The sequence below is a fragment of the Argiope bruennichi genome, chromosome 7, assembly GCF_947563725.1.
Source record: "Argiope bruennichi chromosome 7, qqArgBrue1.1, whole genome shotgun sequence".
In the NCBI taxonomy this organism is placed as follows: Eukaryota; Metazoa; Arthropoda; class Arachnida; order Araneae; family Araneidae; genus Argiope; species Argiope bruennichi.
In genome coordinates, this window is record NC_079157.1 from 68,176,116 (window position 1) to 68,200,211 (window position 24,096).

The window sequence follows — 24,096 nt, forward strand, 5'->3', positions numbered from 1 at the left end:
ATAATTGAAAAGAATATTACTAAAAAATACCTGAATACACACGAATCAATTTTACGTCAGAGATGTACTTTTCATTTACATATTTTCATATATTTTATTAACATGAAACTAGAGTTTATGAAATTTCATTAATGAAATAGTTTAACTAATTTTAGCAAGCGTATAAAACAAAATATGTCTCATCTTTTGAAAACTCTATTCAGTTAAATCTATTAGAAATTTAAAATCTTTTTGGTAGTTATTTGAGTAATCTGTATCAGAAACTAAACATCTACTTTGTTAAAACTCTTTACAAATCATGAAATTACCATCAAAATATAAAATCTCAACTTCTTTTTTTGAAATTTTATTTTACCAAACATTTAAATATACAACTGATTCGTGTATATTATATATGTTGCTAAGTTAAAAATATTTTTACAGTGCTTCAAAGTAAAAGTAAAAGAAAGGAAACAGAGTACTAGAAAGAAAGCAGAGTGGAAGGAAGGAAGCATTACCATTTTTTTTTTTTATAAAAGTTCAAGCTCCCACTGCGGAGCATCTCGTAATTGAGGGTCCGAAGCTTCCGGCATGGTGGTTGGTTCTCGCCACTCTGATGAGTACAGAAAAAGGTGTTGGTCGGGTCTCCCATCGATGACGGGATATACTTCCCACAGGAAGGGTTATACTGTGGCCGGTGATTGTCCATAGGACTCAACCACAGTTCCCGCCAGTGTTGCCGTTGCGGAGGTCCAGTCATTCAGATTTTTTCGTGTTCCTTCGGGCTAGTCAGTTTCAGATTATCGTTCAAAATGCAACTATCTATTAAAATATGCTTTTCTAAAACGGGATCGTTTTTACATTGTTCGAAAAAATATATCAAGTTATAAAAAAAAAATGTTGAACGAGGGAGATTCATACGAAAAATTAACGTAATCAGAATTAAATATTAAAGTATTTATTTTAATTCACTGCTATTTAAAAACCGTTTTCTTTTATACAAAATTACAATAAGAAAAGAACACAATACAGAAATAATTACGAATTACGTTATGTAGACTATCACTTATAATGCTAAAATTACTAGTTATTTGTACGTAACTACCGAAAACAAAGAAAAGCATATTTTAAAGAGTATATTTTGGTATTATGCTTTCAAAAAATGGATCAAACTAATTAAATTTGTTATAAATGGACAAATTAACATTTTAACGTGTTCCAAAAAATTTACTTCAAAATGAAATTTTACAGAAGAATAGATAATTAGTGAAAGTTTATAATTTGATATGTTATTTACAGTTTAATAATGGAATGTATTTATAAGAATTTTTATTCAGGGAGTAGATTAATTGTTTTACCTTTTATCTCTCATAGCATAGTTTGATCCAAATCAACGATTAAAATTTCACTGTTCATGTTCATTTTCTCACAATATATCAAATATTGTAATAATTAGAATTCTTGAAGGATGAGAATAATCAATTATATTAACGTAGGATTTAATAATGAAAGTTCATCATTCATAAAAAAATAATGTAATCTCTTTCAGCAATAATAAGTTCGCACGCAAGGAAAACAAAAATAAAAAAATACTGTGCAATTTGGATGACGCAAATCATTTTCATATACAAATATGCGTCAGCCACAGAAAGTGGAACAAATATGTTGACTCAACTGCATGAATCACGAAATCCAGAGTATAAAAAAGGAAAAAATGCATTGAAAAATCATTCAGTCGAAAAGGACCAATAACATAATGATTTGGACAACTCGACTTGCCCTATCAGTTCTCGTAGTGATCTGCTCCCAGAGCATATTCGCTCTAGGTCAGTCACCATGGCAAAGCGCAAGCATGGCCGAAAGCTTCATGACTTACTTTTCTGCTGCTTTAGGACAATCAGGAGCATTTACAAATGAACAGATGGATGACATAGATACGATTGCCACATCTATCAAGATGGGTGTAGATAAAATGGAGAGAAGCGGAAAGACTTCCCAGAACAAACTGCAAGCAATGAACATGGCCTTCGCCTCAGCAGTGGCAGAGATAGCCATAGCAGAAGGAGGAGGACAGAGCGCTCAAGTAAAAACTAATGCTATTGCCGACGCTTTAGCATCTGCATTCCTACAGACGACTGGAGTAGTTAACAGCCAGTTCATAAACGAAATCAGAGGCTTAATTTCCATGTTCGCTCAGGCAAATAGCATTTCCTCGACATCAGCTTCTGCTAGCGCATCAGCCGCTGTTGGAACTGGCGGTGCTGGACAAGGATATGGCATCGGATTGGGTGGACAAGGAGGAGCTGCTCAAGGTGGCGCAGCCGCAGCAGCAGCCGGCGGCCAAGGAGGACAAGGTGGATTAGGTTCTCAAGGAGCCGGTCAAGGAGGATATGGAGCCGGACAAGGAGGAGCTGGTGCCGCTGCCGCTGCAGCTGCAGCCGGAGGAGCTGGCGGTGCAGGACGAGGAGGCTTAGGTGCAGGACAAGGATATGGATCCGGATTAGGCGGTCAAGGAGGAGCTGGTCAAGGTGGCGCAGCCGCAGCCGCAGCAGCAGCCGGCGGCCAAGGAGGACAAGGTGGATATGGTGGATTAGGTTCTCAAGGAGCCGGTCAAGGAGGATATGGAGCCGGACAAGGAGGAGCTGGTGCCGCTGCCGCTGCAGCTGCAGCCGGAGGAGCTGGCGGTGCAGGACGAGGAGGCTTAGGTGCAGGACAAGGATATGGATCCGGATTAGGCGGTCAAGGAGGAGCTGGTCAAGGTGGCGCAGCCGCAGCCGCAGCAGCAGCCGGCGGCCAAGGAGGACAAGGTGGATATGAAGGATTAGGTTCTCAAGGAGCCGGTCAAGGAGGATATGGAGCCGGACAAGGAGGAGCTGGTGCCGCTGCCGCTGCAGCTGCAGCCGGAGGAGCTGGCGGTGCAGGACAAGGATATGGATCCGGATTAGGCGGTCAAGGAGGAGCTGGTCAAGGTGGCGCAGCCGCAGCCGCAGCAGCAGCCGGCGGCCAAGGAGGACAAGGTGGATATGGTGGATTAGGTTCTCAAGGAGCCGGTCAAGGAGGATATGGAGCCGGACAAGGAGGAACTGGTGCCGCTGCTGCTGCAGCTGCAGCCGGAGGAGCTGGCGGTGCAGGACGAGGAGGCTTAGGTGCAGGACAAGGATATGGATCCGGATTAGGCGGTCAAGGAGGAGCTGGTCAAGGTGGCGCAGCCGCAGCCGCAGCAGCAGCCGGCGGCCAAGGAGGACAAGGTGGATATGGTGGATTAGGTTCTCAAGGAGCCGGTCAAGGAGGATATGGAGCCGGACAAGGAGGAGCTGGTGCCGCTGTCGCTGCAGCTGCAGCCGGAGGAGCTGGCGGTGCAGGACGAGGAGGCTTAGGTGCAGGACAAGGATATGGATCCGGATTAGGCGGTCAAGGAGGAGCTGGTCAAGGTGGCGCAGCCGCAGCCGCAGCAGCAGCAACAGCCGGCAGCCAAGGAGGACAAGGTGGATATGGTGGATTAGGTTCTCAAGGAGCGGGTCAAGGAGGATATGGAGCCGGACAAGGAGGAGCTGGTGCCGCTGCCGCTGCAGCTGCAGCCGGAGGAGCTGGCGGTGCAGGACGAGGAGGCTTAGGTGCAGGACAAGGATATGGATCCGGATTAGGCGGTCAAGGAGGAGCTGGTCAAGGTGGCGCAGCCGCAGCCGCAGCCGGCGGCCAAGGAGGACAAGGTGGATTAGGTTCTCAAGGAGCCGGTCAAGGAGGATATGGAGCCGGACAAGGAGGAGCTGGTGCCGCTGCCGCTGCAGCTGCAGCCGGAGGAGCTGGCGGTGCAGGACGAGGAGGCTTAGGTGCAGGACAAGGATATGGATCCGGATTAGGCGGTCAAGGAGGAGCTGGTCAAGGTGGCGCAGCCGCAGCCGCAGCAGCAGCCGGCGGCCAAGGAGGACAAGGTGGATATGGTGGATTAGGTTCTCAAGGAGCCGGTCAAGGAGGATATGGAGCCGGACAAGGAGGAGCTGGTGCCGCTGCCGCTGCAGCTGCAGCCGGAGGAGCTGGCGGTGCAGGACGAGGAGGCTTAGGTGCAGGACAAGGATATGGATCCGGATTAGGCGGTCAAGGAGGAGCTGGTCAAGGTGGCGCAGCCGCAGCCGCAGCAGCAGCCGGCGGCCAAGGAGGACAAGGTGGATATGAAGGATTAGGTTCTCAAGGAGCCGGTCAAGGAGGATATGGAGCCGGACAAGGAGGAGCTGGTGCCGCTGCCGCTGCAGCTGCAGCCGGAGGAGCTGGCGGTGCAGGACAAGGATATGGATCCGGATTAGGCGGTCAAGGAGGAGCTGGTCAAGGTGGCGCAGCCGCAGCCGCAGCAGCAGCCGGCGGCCAAGGAGGACAAGGTGGATATGGTGGATTAGGTTCTCAAGGAGCCGGTCAAGGAGGATATGGAGCCGGACAAGGAGGAACTGGTGCCGCTGGTGCTGCAGCTGCAGCCGGAGGAGCTGGCGGTGCAGGACGAGGAGGCTTAGGTGCAGGACAAGGATATGGATCCGGATTAGGCGGTCAAGGAGGAGCTGGTCAAGGTGGCGCAGCCGCAGCCGCAGCAGCAGCCGGCGGCCAAGGAGGACAAGGTGGATATGGTGGATTAGGTTCTCAAGGAGCCGGTCAAGGAGGATATGGAGCCGGACAAGGAGGAGCTGGTGCCGCTGTCGCTGCAGCTGCAGCCGGAGGAGCTGGCGGTGCAGGACGAGGAGGCTTAGGTGCAGGACAAGGATATGGATCCGGATTAGGCGGTCAAGGAGGAGCTGGTCAAGGTGGCGCAGCCGCAGCCGCAGCAGCAGCAACAGCCGGCAGCCAAGGAGGACAAGGTGGATATGGTGGATTAGGTTCTCAAGGAGCCGGTCAAGGAGGATATGGAGCCGGACAAGGAGGAGCTGGTGCCGCTGCCGCTGCAGCTGCAGCCGGAGGAGCTGGCGGTGCAGGACGAGGAGGCTTAGGTGCAGGACAAGGATATGGATCCGGATTAGGCGGTCAAGGAGGAGCTGGTCAAGGTGGCGCAGCCGCAGCCGCAGCCGGCGGCCAAGGAGGACAAGGTGGATTAGGTTCTCAAGGAGCCGGTCAAGGAGGATATGGAGCCGGACAAGGAGGAGCTGGTGCCGCTGCCGCTGCAGCTGCAGCCGGAGGAGCTGGCGGTGCAGGACGAGGAAGCGTAGGTGCAGGACAAGGATATGGATCCGGATTAGGCGGTCAAGGAGGAGCTGGTCAAGGTGGCGCAGCCGCAGCCGCAGCAGCAGCCGGCGGCCAAGGAGGACAAGGTGGATATGGTGGATTAGGTTCTCAAGGAGCCGGTCAAGGAGGATATGGAGCCGGACAAGGAGGAGCTGGTGCCGCTGCCGCTGCAGCTGCAGCCGGAGGAGCTGGCGGTGCAGGACGAGGAGGCTTAGGTGCAGGACAAGGATATGGATCCGGATTAGGCGGTCAAGGAGGAGCTGGTCAAGGTGGCGCAGCCGCAGCCGCAGCAGCAGCCGGCGGCCAAGGAGGACAAGGTGGATATGGTGGATTAGGTTCTCAAGGAGCCGGTCAAGGAGGATATGGAGCCGGACAAGGAGGAGCTGGTGCCGCTGCCGCTGCAGCTGCAGCCGGAGGAGCTGGCGGTGCAGGACGAGGAGGCTTAGGTGCAGGACAAGGATATGGATCCGGATTAGGCGGTCAAGGAGGAGCTGGTCAAGGTGGCGCAGCCGCAGCCGCAGCAGCAGCCGGCGGCCAAGGAGGACAAGGTGGATATGGTGGATTAGGTTCTCAAGGAGCCGGTCAAGGAGGATATGGAGCCGGACAAGGAGGAGCTGGTGCCGCTGCCGCTGCAGCCGCAGCCGGAGGAGCTGGTGGTGCAGGACGAGGAGGCTTAGGTGCAGGACAAGGATATGGATCCGGATTAGGCGGTCAAGGAGGAGCTGGTCAAGGTGGCGCAGCCGCAGCCGCAGCAGCAGCCGGCGGCCAAGGAGGACAAGGTGGATATGGTGGATTAGGTTCTCAAGGAGCCGGTCAAGGAGGATATGGAGCCGGACAAGGAGGAGCTGGTGCCGCTGCCGCTGCAGCTGCAGCCGCAGGAGCTGGCGGTGCAGGACGAGGAGGCTTAGGTGCAGGACAAGGATATGGATCCGGATTAGGCGGTCAAGGAGGAGCTGGTCAAGGTGGCGCAGCCGCAGCCGCAGCAGCAGCCGGCGGCCAAGGAGGACAAGGTGGATATGGTGGATTAGGTTCTCAAGGAGCCGGTCAAGGAGGATATGGAGCCGGACAAGGAGGAGCTGGTGCCGCTGCCGCTGCAGCTGCAGCCGGAGGAGCTGGCGGTGCAGGACGAGGAGGCTTAGGTGCAGGACAAGGATATGGATCCGGATTAGGCGGTCAAGGAGGAGCTGGTCAAGGTGGCGCAGCCGCAGCCGCAGCAGCAGCCGGCGGCCAAGGAGGACAAGGTGGATATGGTGGATTAGGTTCTCAAGGAGCCGGTCAAGGAGGATATGGAGCCGGACAAGGAGGAACTGGTGCCGCTGCTGCTGCAGCTGCAGCCGGAGGAGCTGGCGGTGCAGGACGAGGAGGCTTAGGTGCAGGACAAGGATATGGATCCGGATTAGGCGGTCAAGGAGGAGCTGGTCAAGGTGGCGCAGCCGCAGCCGCAGCAGCAGCCGGCGGCCAAGGAGGACAAGGTGGATATGGTGGATTAGGTTCTCAAGGAGCCGGTCAAGGAGGATATGGAGCCGGACAAGGAGGAGCTGGTGCCGCTGTCGCTGCAGCTGCAGCCGGAGGAGCTGGCGGTGCAGGACGAGGAGGCTTAAGTGCAGGACAAGGATATGGATCCGGATTAGGCGGTCAAGGAGGAGCTGGTCAAGGTGGCGCAGCCGCAGCCGCAGCAGCAGCAACAGCCGGCAGCCAAGGAGGACAAGGTGGATATGGTGGATTAGGTTCTCAAGGAGCCGGTCAAGGAGGATATGGAGCCGGACAAGGAGGAGCTGGTGCCGCTGCCGCTGCAGCTGCAGCCGGAGGAGCTGGCGGTGCAGGACGAGGAGGCTTAGGTGCAGGACAAGGATATGGATCCGGATTAGGCGGTCAAGGAGGAGCTGGTCAAGGTGGCGCAGCCGCAGCCGCAGCCGGCGGCCAAGGAGGACAAGGTGGATTAGGTTCTCAAGGAGCCGGTCAAGGAGGATATGGAGCCGGACAAGGAGGAGCTGGTGCCGCTGCCGCTGCAGCTGCAGCCGGAGGAGCTGGCGGTGCAGGACGAGGAAGCGTAGGTGCAGGACAAGGATATGGATCCGGATTAGGCGGTCAAGGAGGAGCTGGTCAAGGTGGCGCAGCCGCAGCCGCAGCAGCAGCCGGCGGCCAAGGAGGACAAGGTGGATATGGTGGATTAGGTTCTCAAGGAGCCGGTCAAGGAGGATATGGAGCCGGACAAGGAGGAGCTGGTGCCGCTGCCGCTGCAGCTGCAGCCGGAGGAGCTGGCGGTGCAGGACGAGGAGGCTTAGGTGCAGGACAAGGATATGGATCCGGATTAGGCGGTCAAGGAGGAGCTGGTCAAGGTGGCGCAGCCGCAGCCGCAGCAGCAGCCGGCGGCCAAGGAGGACAAGGTGGATATGGTGGATTAGGTTCTCAAGGAGCCGGTCAAGGAGGATATGGAGCCGGACAAGGAGGAGCTGGTGCCGCTGCCGCTGCAGCTGCAGCCGGAGGAGCTGGCGGTGCAGGACGAGGAGGCTTAGGTGCAGGACAAGGATATGGATCCGGATTAGGCGGTCAAGGAGGAGCTGGTCAAGGTGGCGCAGCCGCAGCCGCAGCAGCAGCCGGCGGCCAAGGAGGACAAGGTGGATATGGTGGATTAGGTTCTCAAGGAGCCGGTCAAGGAGGATATGGAGCCGGACAAGGAGGAGCTGGTGCCGCTGCCGCTGCAGCCGCAGCCGGAGGAGCTGGTGGTGCAGGACGAGGAGGCTTAGGTGCAGGACAAGGATATGGATCCGGATTAGGCGGTCAAGGAGGAGCTGGTCAAGGTGGCGCAGCCGCAGCCGCAGCAGCAGCCGGCGGCCAAGGAGGACAAGGTGGATATGGTGGATTAGGTTCTCAAGGAGCCGGTCAAGGAGGATATGGAACCGGACAAGGAGGAGCTGGTGCCGCTGCCGCTGCAGCTGCAGCCGCAGGAGCTGGCGGTGCAGGACGAGGAGGTTTAGGTGCAGGACAAGGATATGGATCCGGATTAGGCGGTCAAGGAGGAGCTGGTCAAGGTGGCGCAGCCGCAGTCGCAGCAGCAGCCGGCGGCCAAGGAGGACAAGGTGGATATGGTGGATTAGGTTCTCAAGGAGCCGGTCAAGGAGGATATGGAGCCGGACAAGGAGGAGCTGGTGCCGCTGCCGCTGCAGCTGCAGCCGGAGGAGCTGGCGGTGCAGGACGAGGAGGCTTAGGTGCAGGACAAGGATATGGATCCGGATTAGGTGGTCAAGGAGGAGCTGGTCAAGGTGGCGCAGCCGCAGCCGCAGCAGCAGCCGGCGGCCAAGGAGGACAAGGTGGATATGGTGGATTAGGTTCTCAAGGAGCCGGTCGAGGAGGATATGGAGCCGGACAAGGAGGAGCTGGTGCCGCTGCCGCTGCAGCTGCAGCCGGAGGAGCTGGCGGTGCAGGACGAGGAGGCTTAGGTGCAGGACAAGGATATGGATCCGGATTAGGCGGTCAAGGAGGAGCTGGTCAAGGTGGAGCAGCCGCAGCCGCAGCAGCAGCCGGCGGCCAAGGTGGATATGGTGGATTAGGTTCTCAAGGAGCCGGTCAAGGAGGATATGGAGCCGGACAAGGAGGAGCTGGTGCCGCTGCCGCTGCAGCTGCAGCCGGAGGAGCTGGCGGTGCAGGACGAGGAGGCTTAGGTGCAGGACAAGGATATGGATCCGGATTAGGCGGTCAAGGAGGAGCTGGTCAAGGTGGCGCAGCCGCAGCCGCAGCAGCAGCCGGCGGCCAAGGTGGATATGGTGGATTAGGTTCTCAAGGAGCCGGTCAAGGAGGATATGGAGCCGGACAAGGAGGAGCTGGTGCCGCTGCCGCTGCAGCTGCAGCCGGAGGAGCTGGCGGTGCAGGACGAGGAGGCTTAGGTGCAGGACAAGGATATGGATCCGGATTAGGTGGTCAAGGAGGAGCTGGTCAAGGTGGCGCAGCCGCAGCCGCAGCAGCAGCCGGCGGCCAAGGAGGACAAGGTGGATATGGTGGATTAGGTTCTCAAGGAGCCGGTCAAGGAGGATATGGAGCCGGACAAGGAGGAGCTGGTGCCGCTGCCGCTGCAGCTGCAGCCGGAGGAGCTGGCGGTGCAGGACGAGGAGGCTTAGGTGCAGGACAAGGATATGGATCCGGATTAGGCGGTCAAGGAGGAGCTGGTCAAGGTGGAGCAGCCGCAGCCGCAGCAGCAGCCGGCGGCCAAGGTAGATATGGTGGATTAGGTTCTCAAGGAGCCGGTCAAGGAGGATATGGAGCCCGACAAGGAGGAGCTGGTGCCGCTGCCGCTGCAGCTGCAGCCGGAGGAGCTGGCGGTGCAGGACGAGGAGGCTTAGGTGCAGGACAAGGATATGGATCCGGATTAGGCGGTCAAGGAGGAGCTCGTCAAGGTGGCGCAGCCGCAGCCGCAGCAGCAGCCGGCGGCCAAGGTGGACAAGGTGGATATGGTGGATTAGGTTCTCAAGGAGCCGGTCAAGGAGGATATGGAGCCGGACAAGGAGGAGCTGGTGCCGCTGCCGCTGCAGCGTCAGCCGGAGGAGCTGGAGGTGCAGGACGAGGAGGCTTAGGTGCAGGTCAAGGATATGGATCCGGATTAGGTGGTCAAGGAGGAGCTGGTCAAGGTGGCGCAGCCGCAGCCGCAGCAGCAGCCGGCGGCCAAGGAGGACAAGGTGGATATGGTGGATTAGGTTCTCAAGGAGCCGGTCAAGGAGGATATGGAGCCGGACAAGGAGGAGCTGGTGCCGCTGCCGCTGCAGCTGCAGCCGGAGGAGCTGGCGGTGCAGGACGAGGAGGCTTAGGTGCAGGACAAGGATATGGATCCGGATTAGGCGGTCAAGGAGGAGCTGGTCAAGGTGGCGCAGCCGCAGCCGCAGCAGCAGCCGGCGGCCAAGGAGGACAAGGTGGATATGGTGGATTAGGTTCTCAAGGAGCCGGTCAAGGAGGATATGGAGCCGGACAAGGAGGAGCTGGTGCCGCTGCCGCTGCAGCTGCAGCCGGAGGAGCTGGCGGTGCAGGACGAGGAGTCTTAGGTGCAGGACAAGGATATGGATCCGGATTAGGCGGTCAAGGAGGAGCTGGTCAAGGTGGCGCAGCCGCAGCCGCAGCAGCAGCCGGCGGCCAAGGAGGACAAGGTGGATTAGGTTCTCAAGGAGCCGGTCAAGGAGGATATGGAGCCGGACAAGGAGGAGCTGGTGCCGCTGCCGCTGCAGCTGCAGCCGGAGGAGCTGGCGGTGCAGGACGAGGAGGCTTAGGTGCAGGACAAGGATATGGATCCGGATTAGGCGGTAAAGGAGGAGCTGGTCAAGGTGGCGCAGCCGCAGCCGCAGCAGCAGCCGGCGGCCAAGGAGGACAAGGTGGATATGGTGGATTAGGTTCTCAAGGAGCCGGTCAAGGAGGATATGGAGCCGGACAAGGAGGAGCTGGTGCCGCTGCCGCTGCAGCTGCAGCCGGAGGAGCTGGCGGTGCAGGACGAGGAGGCTTAGGTGCAGGACAAGGATATGGATCCGGATTAGGCGGTCAAGGAGGAGCTGGTCAAGGTGGCGCAGCCGCAGCCGCAGCAGCAGCCGGCGGCCAAGGAGGACAAGGTGGATATGGTGGATTAGGTTCTCAAGGAGCCGGTCAAGGAGGAGCTGGTGCCGCTGCCGCTGCAGCTGCAGCCGGAGGAGCTGGCGGTGCAGGACGAGGAGGCTTAGGTGCAGGACAAGGATATGGATCCGGATTAGGCGGTCAAGGAGGAGCTGGTCAAGGTGGCGCAGGCGCAGCCGCAGCCGCAGCAGCAGCCGGCGGCCAAGGAGGACAAGGTGGATTAGGTTCTCAAGGAGCCGGTCAAGGAGGATATGGAGCCGGACAAGGAGGAGCTGGTGCCGCTGCCGCTGCAGCTGCAGCCGGAGGAGCTGGCGGTGCAGGACGAGGAGGCTTAGGTGCAGGACAAGGATATGGATCCGGATTAGGCGGTCAAGGAGGAGCTGGTCAAGGTGGCGCAGCCGCAGCCGCAGCAGCTGCCGGCGGCCAAGGAGGACAAGGTGGATATGGTGGATTAGGTTCTCAAGGAGCCGGTCAAGGAGGATATGGAGCCGGACAAGGAGGAGCTGGTGCCGCTGCCGCTGCAGCTGCAGCCGGAGGAGCTGGCGGTGCAGGACGAGGAGGCTTAGGTGCAGGACAAGGATATGGATCCGGATTAGGCGGTCAAGGAGGAGCTGGTCAAGGTGGCGCAGCCGCAGCCGCAGCAGCAGCCGGCGGCCAAGGAGGACAAGGTGGATATGGTGGATTAGGTTCTCAAGGAGCCGGTCAAGGAGGATATGGAGCCGGTCAAGGAGGATATGGAGCCGGACAAGGAGGAGCTGGTGCCGCTGCCGCTGCAGCTGCAGCCGGAGGAGCTGGCGGTGCAGGACGAGGAGGCTTAGGTGCAGGACAAGCATATGGATCCGGATTAGGTGGTCAAGGAGGAGCTGGTCAAGGTGGCGCAGCCGCAGCCGCAGCAGCTGCCGGCGGCCAAGGAGGACAAGGTGGATATGGTGGATTAGGTTCTCAAGGAGCCGGTCAAGGAGGATATGGAGCCGGACAAGGAGGAGCTGGTGCCGCTGCCGCTGCAGCTGCAGCCGGAGGAGCTGGCGGTGCAGGACGAGGAGGCTTAGGTGCAGGACAAGGATATGGATCCGGATTAGGCGGTCAAGGAGGAGCTGGTCAAGGTGGCGCAGCCGCAGCCGCAGCAGCAGCCGGCGGCCAAGGAGGACAAGGTGGATTAGGTTCTCAAGGAGCCGGTCAAGGAGGATATGGAGCCGGACAAGGAGGAGCTGGTGCCGCTGCCGCTGCAGCTGCAGCCGCAGGAGCTGGCGGTGCAGGACGAGGAGGCTTAGGTGCAGGACAAGGATATGGATCCGGATTAGGCGGTCAAGGAGGAGCTGGTCAAGGTGGCGCAGCCGCAGCCGCAGCAGCAGCCGGCGGCCAAGGAGGACAAGGTGGATATGGTGGATTAGGTTCTCAAGGAGCCGGTCAAGGAGGATATGGAGCCGGACAAGGAGGAGCTGGTGCCGCTGCCGCTGCAGCTGCAGCCGGAGGAGCTGGCGGTGCAGGACGAGGAGGCTTAGGTGCAGGACAAGGATATGGATCCGGATTAGGCGGTCAAGGAGGAGCTGGTCAAGGTGCCGCAGCCGCAGCCGCAGCAGCAGCCGGCGGCCAAGGAGGACAAGGTGGATATGGTGGATTAGGTTCTCAAGGAGCCGGTCAAGGAGGATATGGAGCCGGACAAGGAGGAGCTGGTGCCGCTGCAGCTGCAGCCGGAGGAGCTGGCGGTGCAGGACGAGGAGGCTTAGGTGCAGGACAAGGATATGGATCCGGATTAGGCGGTCAAGGAGGAGCTGGTCAAGGTGGCGCAGCCGCAGCCACAGCAGCAGCCGGCGGCCAAGGAGGACAAGGTGGATATGGTGGATTAGGTTCTCAAGGAGCCGGTCAAGGAGGATATGGAGCCGGACAAGGAGGAGCTGGTGCCGCTGCCGCTGCAGCTGCAGCCGGAGGAGCTGGCGGTGCAGGACGAGGAGGCTTAGGTGCAGGACAAGGATATGGATCCGGATTAGGCGGTCAAGGAGGAGCTGGTCAAGGTGGCGCAGCCGCAGCAGCAGCCGGCGGCCAAGGAGGACAAGGTGGATTAGGTTCTCAAGGAGCCGGTCAAGGAGGATATGGAGCCGGACAAGGAGGAGCTGGTGCCGCTGCCACTGCAGCTGCAGCCGGAGGAGCTGGCGGTGCAGGACGAGGAGGCTTAGGTGCAGGACAAGGATATGGATCCGGATTAGGCGGTCAAGGAGGAGCTGGTCAAGGTGGCGCAGCCGCAGCCGCAGCAGCAGCCGGCGGCCAAGGAGGACAAGGTGGATATGGTGGATTAGGTTCTCAAGGAGCCGGTCAAGGAGGATATGGAACCGGACAAGGAGGAGCTGGTGCCGCTGCCGCTGCAGCTGCAGCCGGAGGAGCTGGCGGTGCAGGACGAGGAGGCTTAGGTGCAGGACAAGGATATGGATCCGGATTAGGCGGTCAAGGAGGAGCTGGTCAAGGTGGCGCAGCCGCAGCCGCAGCAGCAGCCGGCGGCCAAGGAGGACAAGGTGGATATGGTGGATTAGGTTCTCAAGGAGCCGGTCAAGGAGGATATGGAGCCGGACAAGGAGGAGCTGGTGCCGCTGCCGCTGCAGCTGCAGCCGGAGGAGCTGGCGGTGCAGGACGAGGAGGCTTAGGTGCAGGACAAGGATATGGATCCGGATTAGGCGGTCAAGGAGGAGCTGGTCAAGGTGGCGCAGCCGCAGCAGCAGCCGGCGGCCAAGGAGGACAAGGTGGATATGGTGGATTAGGTTCTCAAGGAGTCGGTCAAGGAGGATATGGTGGTGGTGCATACAGTGGACAACAAGGTGCAGCAGCATCGGTTTCCGCTGCAGCGTCACGCCTGTCATCACCTGGTGCGGCTTCGAGAGTGTCTTCCGCTGTTACGTCTTTGGTATCAAGTGGCGGCCCAACTAATCCTGCAGCTTTATCGAATACTATCAGCAATGTTGTTTCTCAAATTAGTTCAAGTAATCCTGGCCTGTCTGGCTGTGATGTTCTTGTACAAGCTTTACTCGAACTCGTTTCGGCTTTGGTACATATTCTTGGTTCAGCTAACATTGGGCAAGTTAACTCCAGCGCTGCTGGGCAATCAGCTTCTTTGGTCAGACAATCCGTATACCAAGCTCTCTCTTAAGAAATTGATGTAAGCTGTCTTTAATTTTTTGAATCCCTAACTGATTTTTTCCAATATACTTCTTTTGAAATAAAATTAAGAATTATTGAAATATTTCGCATTCTTTGTTGCTTTTTTTCAACATTTTTATTTTATTAAATGTTACTAAATGTTTTTCGCTTTATTTGCTGAAAAATGTATATTCAACATAAGATAATAAATTTCTTTATCAGCACCCAATATAAGCTAGAAGGATTTACTTGTAATTTCATCCTAATTTGTCAGCTAGAATCATTTATTAGACAAATGGTAAAATTATAAACTTTTTCTGCCTTTGCAAAAAGAGATATTTATTTAATCCTCATGGAAATAAATGTACTTTTCAACACTCATGTTTCGGCGAAATATATACTTTTAGTTAATTGTTATTTAGATGATATATTCTATCAAAGAAGGCTTGGAACCAAGTACTTATCGATCCGTTAATGCAATGACATTTTCTGTTGGAAGTACAGACTCTATTAAAAATTTAATTTATTACAAAACGATATGAAAGCTAGAAATATAATGTGAAGATCAAATGTTCTTCAAAATTATTTCATGTTAAACTTTCGAACAAATTAAGATGACTCTAAAGTCTTAAAGGTAGGAGGGGTTTATACTCTTGATAATTAGAATATTAATTTACAATTAATTTTTTTTAAATGACATTATTATATTATCTGTTAGAAAAAAATCTCTGATATTTATTTGCCGTGACTTTTCTTTTTAGAAAGGCTCATTTTCAAAATGATGCAAAAATAAAAATGTATCGAGATTAATTTTAAGGTTCTGATCTTCGAAAAGACAATTTTTCATCTGATTATTGGTGTCTAGATATTTTTTATTGTAATATTATATCTAGATTCTAGAAAGGTAAAAGTTGCATATGCATACATGATTGGATCTTCTTCAACACTTTCTCGTGACAATTCTTCTTTAAAATTGTAATGTGAGGACATTTGAAAACCAACTATTGTTTATTTCTCAAATGGTTAAAAAATTTTTATTTCCTATAAGCTTACAATCGTTAGATAACAAATTGCAGAATTTGTGGTGCTAGGAAAGTTATACCTAAAAATAATATTCTTTTATCTCAATAAAGAAGTTTTTTTTTTATGATGAATTGATGAATGATGAATGATGAACAGTTGAGATTTGTTTTCCTAAGGTTAAATAAAATCTATCAAGTTCATCCCCAAGTTAAATAATATTCTTTTATTTCATTAAAACCTTGAAGTTGTTTATGGCACCGATGTGATGGATAATGAACAATTGAGATTTGATTTTCTAAGGTTAGATAAAAGTTATCTTAAAAAAAATAATAAACTTTATATATAATAAACCAATTATCTGCATAACTCTTGCAATATATTAAGTTACTAAACGATACAGGTAAAAGCTGTGCAATTTTAGAGTAATATTTTATAACTCTAAATAAGTTTTATATTTATGTTATAAATATTTTGAAATAAGAAATACGTGTTCCTTTATACAGCGATCGAAAGGAAAACAATGCTGGTTCATATTTCAGTAAAATTCCATTCAGCACAATTAAAAACATTGAGAATTCTAATATATTCACGAGCAATTCTAATATTTTTTTCAAGCAAGAATGCACGTCTCAAATTAAAAATGTTATTTGCATGTACAGGGTGTCCACAATGCATGAAGGATCTAATATTTACAGATTCAGATAGAACAAATATTTCATCAAGACGAATATTTTGAGGTATAACGTGTGGGGTCCCCGAATGCGTCATAGTCTAATTAAGGTACGAAGCATGTGTCATGAAAATTTCAAGAAATCAGAAAAAAAAAGTGAAAATCAATGTTTTTAAAAAAGTTTTAATATAACAGATTTTCGAAATGTCGGCAGTTCGTATAAAAGATATGGCGAAGTCTGGAATCGAAGTTTGCAATTGTTTTCTGCAAAACTCTGTTCCAATTTCCTTGACTTCGTTTCAATTGCTGCTCTCAAGTCGTTCAATGTTGAGGGCTGTGTGGGATACACTGTGTCTTTCAGACGTCCCTATAAAAGAAGTCGCACATGTTAAAATCCGGAGAGTAAGTTGGCTACTCTGTACCATTGCCTGTTTTTGTAATGGAATCCAACCCGATCAGTCTATCGTGAAAATGTTCCGCTAAGAGTTCGAAGTTTCCTTGAGTGCGGTGAGGTCTAGCACCATTTTGCATAAAACAATAATCATTTATCTTGACTGTGCCATATAAGAATGCGATGGCATATTCAGCACATCAAAATAAGCTTCACCGGTGACATTTTTGATAAAAAAAAAAATAAAAAAAAAAACTAGCCCAAAGATGCCTTCAGCAGATAACATACACCAAACTGTGATTATTCGCATATTCACTTGTAGACGCACTTTTTTTCTCATTGGTTGCCACAAATTTTCATTGTCACTTAGGGAAGCTTCGCTGTTGTGCAAAAGTCTTATGCATCGTAATCTGAAATACAAATTATCAAATTCGTAATTAATGTTCTTCGTGAAATTAGACTTTGACGCTATATTCGGAGACCCCACATGTTATACATCAAAATACTCGTCTGGACGTGTTTTATCCGAATCTGAAAATATTAGACGCTGCATACCTTATGGAACACCCTGTTTATTATATAAGTATAAACCGCTATTTTCTTCAAAGATCGCGGTTTCTTCTCTTTCACAGCACGTTATCCGGATCTGTACTTGAAAGAAGAAAACTGATCCTTCAAAACATCCACACTTTTGGCATCTTGACTCGAAGACTTGTTACTTTACATAAGTGAAATCAGTCATACAATAGTCAGAAGAAGCTATATTTGTAGTTTAAAAGTAAATAATTCAGCTATAGTGATGCTTCTTTTTTTCTAATTTCAATGATTAAAAATATTTTTAATGTGATTCCTAATAATATTTCCCATTGTTAGGCGTAGATCAAAACCGCTTCTATAATTGCTACAAATATTGAATTGCTTATTTTTCACCCATGATTAATAACTATGTTATTGAGATATTGTTTGGCAGCTTTTATATTATTGAATAAAGCATTCTTCATTTAGTACTATATATTTTGCTCAATTTAATTTTTCTTCTGCAAGAGTAAATGAAATGCTGCAAAACAAATGTTTATCTATTTTTTATTTAGTACATATTTGTAGTGTAAAAGAAGAAGAGTAATTAGTTTAAATATGTCTCAATTTTAATCTGGATTTGGGAAAAACCCCGAAATCGAATAAAATGAAACAATTGTAATGATACAAATTTTTTTATATGATTACTAAAAATTCGAATTCTTAAAAGATGGCCTTGACATCTCAGTTCTTGGGATGGCTTTCATATAATAAATGTTAACATTACTGTATGAAGCAAAGCAAAAATTTTAACAAATAAGTAAAGCAAAAGCAAAAATTTAAAGCGAAATTTTTCATTTAAATATTTTAGTTTAAAACAGATTTAAGTTGGTTTAAAACAGAATTCTTAAGCATATTAGTCGTGTAGCTATGAAATGGAAAAAGATTCGCGACATGTTATTTTGAATTGAACCCACTACTTTTATCTCAATAAATGGATAATTTGTTGATGCATCGACAGACATTGACATCCCAGTTTTCGGATTGGTTCTTTGGTTATTAACATTAGTTAAGCAAGAATTTGCATCTAAATATTTTGCTTTTTAAGCTGTGTTGCTTAGGTTGTCTTACACATGTTTTGTTTATTGTGTACATGAACCTTTCTGATAGGGGCCAGCCCAATGATATCTCATTATATCAAAAACCTAAATATCTGGATCGCATATCTTTTTTAATTACCCGGTAGTGTAACTTTTTATTCGCTTTATAAACAACACATACATTAAACAGAATATTTTTTCCTTAGCTGTCAGCAAAGGAGGAAAAACATAATTAAACATTTGATGAAATAATAAAAATGACTCCCCTGATACAATTTTTTAAAATTTCAAAGCAATGTAAAATACATTTTTCTGCGATAATATTTTTGAAAGTAATGCTGAAAAACGTCATGTTGAATTTGATAGTTATGGGTCAAATGGTCTGCTCTGTAGAGTGCTAACACATACACGCACGCACAACACACATCTTTATTAATAGTAAAGTCCAAAAAGAAAAAAACTGTAACATAATTGAAAATTTAAAGTAGTAAAGATACTATCAACAGTATTTATAAATTTGATATCATTTTGAATTTTTTTTACTCTGCCCATAATGGTTTTATAGCAAATAGATAATTTTCCTTCTAAAAAGTAAAAAAAAAAAACTGTTTTAAAACGTCGGATGAGAGTTTAATTGATTTCGCTCTACTGTATACGGAATACATAGCTAGCAATGATATATGGGAATGAATAGAAAGGTGCTGAAAATAGAAATTTCAACAAAAATTTATTTAGATTTTTAATTTATTTATAACTAGTCGTCTTTGGCGACCAGTTGGGAACCTTGGATGTGTTAGCTTTCAATTAAATCTCTCATGCATAAATAAATTAATGAACAAAACAATCCAATCCCCATGAAAATATTTTTAAGCATTAAATTGTGACATGTTATTTTAATAGTCTTTCACCAGTTCTTGAATCATTCTAATAGAATGACGGCATCATAGAGCTATAAAAAACGCGACTGTCCGGATAATATCGTATCAGACTTTCGCGACATAGCAACTTCACTTTTTTATTTTCCAAGGAACACAGATATTAAGATAGGTAATGTATCCGACTAGGTTTAAAGGGAGATTTTCCCCAAAAAACAAATACTTTCATGTTTATATGATATTTTTTATTAATATACTAGCCGCCTTTGGCGACTAGCCGGTTCGCCGATCTTAATGTTCGTTAAAATTTTAATGATTAAATATTTTATGCAATTCCTACTTTAATAGCTTCTTCATCAAAATATTTTAAAACTTCAAATTTTGATAGTCATATAATTCACTCATAATATTATAAACGCCTTCAGTCATAACGTAAGATGTATCTCTCTAATTTTCTGTTAGCTCCCGTAGAATTTATGCTTTAAATTAAAGTGGAAATGGTGAATCTGCAATTAATATAATAATATTTTTTACTGAAACAAAGCATTTTTTTTAATAATATAATTACTGAAAACAGAGTCACTGAGCATTTAAACCTTATGGGCACTAAAGAATATCTTTCTTAATTTATGTAATATTTCAAGAATTTGTCAACAAAATTTTCTCAGATTCATCATGAGCAGATCGATTCATTAACAATGTTTAATTTTAAATGCATTAAACACTAAGAAAATAAAACGAATCGTTTAAAATAATCGGTCGAAAACAGGTTAAAAAAACTACTTAAAAAACGATGTACTTAAAACTATAAGCATATACAAAGAATATATAACTAACATAAATACACTTTAATTACAAAAGCATGCAACTAATCTAAAAATAATTTAAATCAACCGTTGATAATGGTTGTCATGTCAACAATCAGAACACAATGCACATGCGTGAATTTTCAACGCCAGTTACGGAAACGCAAATGAGTGAGTTTTTCTACACCAGTTGGGGTAACGCTATGCAGATTAGAAATTTTTAATTTCCTTTATTCTGTTTTATTTTAATTCAAAAGTACTTCAGAATGAATCTGAAAGATCGATTCGTGAACAATGTTTATTTTTAAATGCATCAAACATTAAGAAAATAAACAGAATCGTTTGAAATAATCGGCTGAAAAATCTTAAGCCTAGCCTCATTACTGTTGGGAAAAAAATTGAAGCCTTACTCATTTGGCGGTGGGGAAAATGAAAAGATTTTTTTGGTGGGAAAGTTAGTTTTTAATTAATAATTAAAATTCTAATTAAAAAATTTTAAAAAAGGGACCCCAGGTGCACATTCCCGACCTCCAAGGTATACATGTACCAAATTTGGTAGTTGTAGGTCAAATGGTCTTTTCTATAGAGCGCCAACACACACACACATTGAGCTTTATATATAAGTATAGAAGAATAAAATACTGAATAAGAATTAAATGTATATGTGGTTTTTTAAGCATATTTTAATGTCAATTTTAGCATTTATTTACAAAAACTGGAATTATTCTAGAGAAAAAAAATTGTTACAGTTTTTCATTTTTCTTTATACATTACATATGTAGCATATATTCTACAATCTATGTACAATACGTACTATGATATATTAAGTATTATCTAAGAATTATATTCAAAAATAAAATTTATGTGTGTAATATATGAAATTATCTATGAAATTTTGGAATTGTTTTTCTACAATATTTGTATTAAATAATCATGAATCCGCTTCTAGAGTTATTCTGCATCATATCCATAGTCCATTACATTCTGCGTATCATAATGAGTGCTAATTACAAATTTCATTAAGATATCTTGAATTTTTTAATACGACGATATTCATATAGTAGAATTATGAATAAACTCGATCTTCAGAAAAAGCATTTGAAGTTTTTAAATTTTATAAATAAGTATGATTTACATGTCAATAGTTTGCTATAACTTTGTTTCTAATTGACATATAAAAAATAAAGATATCACTGGAAACTGAAATGTACCTTTTTTGAAACTGCAAATAAATTAATAAATAAAAAGTGCAAATTTACATTTAAATTCATGTTTTCAACCTAGTCGGATACTTTAAACAGAAATCCTCCTTGTTTATCATTCAAAAATCGAAGAAAATCACGCCATTAAATACTTGACGGAAAAATGAAAACGGTTAGTTTCAACTCAATAATGCAAATTTTTAAATCTATAGTTCAAAATAACGCAAAAAAAGAAATATTGTCAGACATCAGGAAAAATTTGTTCCATTGACTTATTATTAATAAAATAACAAATTTTTGATAATTTTAAAATCAATTTTATTAAAATATAACTTTTGTAAAAATTAATTTTGTGAATAATATTTACCAAAAGTTCTCGGGGAGAAATGGCAATATAACGCTTAATATTAATTAAGTGAAAGTCTAATAAAATTTCAAAATAAAAAGATTGCTCAGAGATGCACATTTTTACTCTCTAAAACATTTTTAGTCTCTAAAGTATTATCTAAAGATACCACATTCGGTATCTCTAGACCAGAGGTTCCCAAACTTTTTTTTCTCGTGGACCACTTTCAAAGTTTTACTATTTTCGGTAGGCCCCTTGCTGCTACATTTCTACTGTATTCTCAAAACTCCTAAAAAATATCACCCTAAATTGGGGCTGTTAAGAAGAAAAAAAAGTAGCATATTTTCTTGTGTCCTATTTATTAAAATAATACTTGTGGTTATACAAAATTATAAACATTTATCATTACAAACAATCAACAATTGACAAAAAAAAATCAACAATGAACTCTGAAATGTAAATCAACAATAAAAAATAGTCATACTTTTAATGAGACAGATGTACTTGATGAATTGACAGCAAATTATCAATATTTGGCTTCAGTTTTGTGAGAAGTAATCTCAAATCTCCCCGTTCTGTGATGTTCAATCTGCTCCTTTTTTTGTTAACAGGTTGGTAATAGCACTAAAACTTCTTTTGACAAGTTATGACGAGGGAAATGCTATCAAAAATTTTCTCTCAATTTCCCACTATTCCCCACTTGTACTATTATCTATTGTTCTATTCAATTCTGTGTTTGAACTGAGTCTCGAATATTTTTGACTACCTACCTTTGTAAAGTGAATGATGCTACCTGCCTACGTTGATAGGTAAATCCAAGCCAAAATTTTTGTTCTTTATTATGAAAACCAGAAAATATTTCGTGGACCCCCACTTACAACGTGTGAACCCCTGTTTTCTTTTCACGTCTACGTGGACCCCCGTGTGGTCTCCTATGGACCCCTGGGGGTACACCTGGACCACTTTGGGAACCTAGGCTCTAGATAAAGGGGAAAGCGCTTTCTGCAAAGCCCCAAATTACAGAGAGACACACACACACATTCTTTTTCATTATTAGAGAACATCAGATTATAAACTATTATAATAATTTTTCCTTCGAAACACTGTGTACGAGTTTCGTATAATTATAAACTTACATAATTTCCAACAAAGAGAACATTTCAAAATTGAAATTTTATTGGTTATCGTTAACAAATTATCATAATTTTTCTAAATACATTACATTTCAGTGTTATTACTAATTAAATCTAAAGCATATAAATTAGAGTTTTTAAATTTATGTGCTTGTATATCAAAACCGTGTGTTCCCTTAAAATCATGTTCTATTAAAACAGTTCACTAAGACTTTTAAAAAGGCAATATTATTCTTTGTATCGGAAAATGCATTATTTCTTTATTATTATCTCAATCAAAGTATCTCTGTTAGAAGCTGGAATTCACAGGTTCTACTGAAAATTTCTATAAACTGTTTCGGAAGTTTTCGAAAGAAGAGAGTTTAAGTGAGTTCGACAGACGAATTCCCCCTCTGAAATGTTGATCACGGAGCAAGCTCTCTAGCTGTAATCAGATGACTATAGTATTGTTGTGGTTTAATAAATATTTGCAATTTGCCTATGTGTTTTAATTTCTGCAAGTTATATCATGTGACGCTTCAGCTGTGATTTGCTATTTGAATTTTGTATTTTATTGCGAAATGAAGTGTCATTATCAATTATTGGGCATGTTGGATTTCTTGCCATACACCCAAACGAATTGATTTTTTTTGTAACTATGCTTTTAACTCTTTCGTTCACGATTCACCAATTATTTCTGTCCGGTCTGTGCTTGAGCATTTGACACGTTTTATCGCAGGACAAATAAAGAAATTTGTGAATTCTTGACTGAGGGTATTAAAGGTGGTTGTGCGAACTAAAAGTAAACCTGCAAGATTTTGATTCGAATATTTTAATATTTAAACTCGTCAGTGCCAACCACTTTCTACCTTTATATACAAGAGGCTCAAAATTAAAACACCTCTACTCTGAGCTCTCTATGCACCGCAATGTAAAGACTCAAACATTGTTGAACATACTATTCAAGACATGGAGAGAAGAATCGCGCGATAAAAAAGTTAGTTCCAGAAACACCGATAGATGGCACAGCACAACAGAAAACATGCTAAAAAGATTCAAATAATCACACACACACAAAAAAAACCAAATGCGGTGTGGAACTTTTTCCTTTCTAGTGTCTATTGCCAAAATGGGAAAAAGAAGATAAAAAAGTGAAGAAACTGAAACTGTCATTGTAACTGCATTTTCGCACTGTAAGCACTAAAATTTGCATAAATCCTTGGTTTGCTGCTACTGTTTCAGGCATAAAATGAATAAAGTTGGGAAAATGTCATTCATATCAGCGATGGCTTCGCGCTTTGCTTGTGAAGTTGTTTTATGAAAATAAAGGAAACGCTGCAGCTGCATTTCGAGAGTTTCGCGGACATGAGAATTTACGCAAAGGACCAGCAGGTACCAAAATATGCTCAAAAATTTAGTTTTACCCCAAATGCAACACCGCCAATGTCTTGATTCAATTACCTTTCTGCAAGCTGAAGCGCCTCCACACATTGGACACTGTGTACAGCAGTTTCTTCGACAACATTTTACTAATGATAGAGTAATTAGTTTTGTGTTGCCCGCAACTTACTATCTCGTTCAACACATCTCAACCCCTGCGATTTTTGGCTTTGGAGATACTTAAAAAAATCTTGTTTATCGAGGACGTCTGGTAAACCTGGCAGATTTGAAAGACAGTATCACAAGGTCATTGTGAGAAGCATCTCAATCGACCCATTACAATCCGCATTAGAACAAGCTGATAAGTATCGGTAAGGTCACTGTGATTGAATGTTTTATACGTTCGAATAAAATGTGTATTTTGAGTCTTTTCAGCCTTTTTATTGTACAGCGCCATCTGTTGGTGTTTCACTAGTTTTTCGCGTAATCGGTCTCCCCATGTCTTGAATAATATATTCATCAATTTTGGAGTCTTTACACTGAGTAGTTCGCTTATAGACAGCTCAGAGTAGGGGTGTTTTAATTTTGATCACCATATAGATGGTAAAAATATAGAAAAAGCGTAAAGAATTTATAATTCATCACGTTTTCCATTCAGATATTCTTTTGCATTAATACCATCGATAAAAGTAATCAAAATTTGGGACAAAAATCCTTTTACTTTCTCGTATATGGGCACATAAAACGAAAGAACTATAATCACCAAAAATATTTTATCTCGA

At 46.2% G+C, this 24,096-nt stretch overlaps 1 protein-coding gene across 1 annotated transcript; it reads left to right on the forward strand.

Annotated features, from left to right (window-relative positions):
• Positions 1–1,719: 1,719 nt before the first annotated feature.
• LOC129974983 (fibroin heavy chain-like) lies at positions 1,720–13,996 on the forward strand. Its single transcript, XM_056087824.1, has one exon. The coding sequence runs from the start codon at positions 1,736–1,738 to the stop codon at positions 13,901–13,903; it is 12,168 nt and encodes a 4,055-aa protein (XP_055943799.1). The 5' UTR covers positions 1,720–1,735; the 3' UTR covers positions 13,904–13,996.
• Positions 13,997–24,096: the final 10,100 nt, after the last annotated feature.

Excerpts from the sequence above, each read along its gene's own strand:
- LOC129974983 (XM_056087824.1), top strand. The coding sequence starts at position 1,736 with ATGATTTGGACAACTCGACTTGCCCTATCAGTTCTCGTAGTGATCTGC.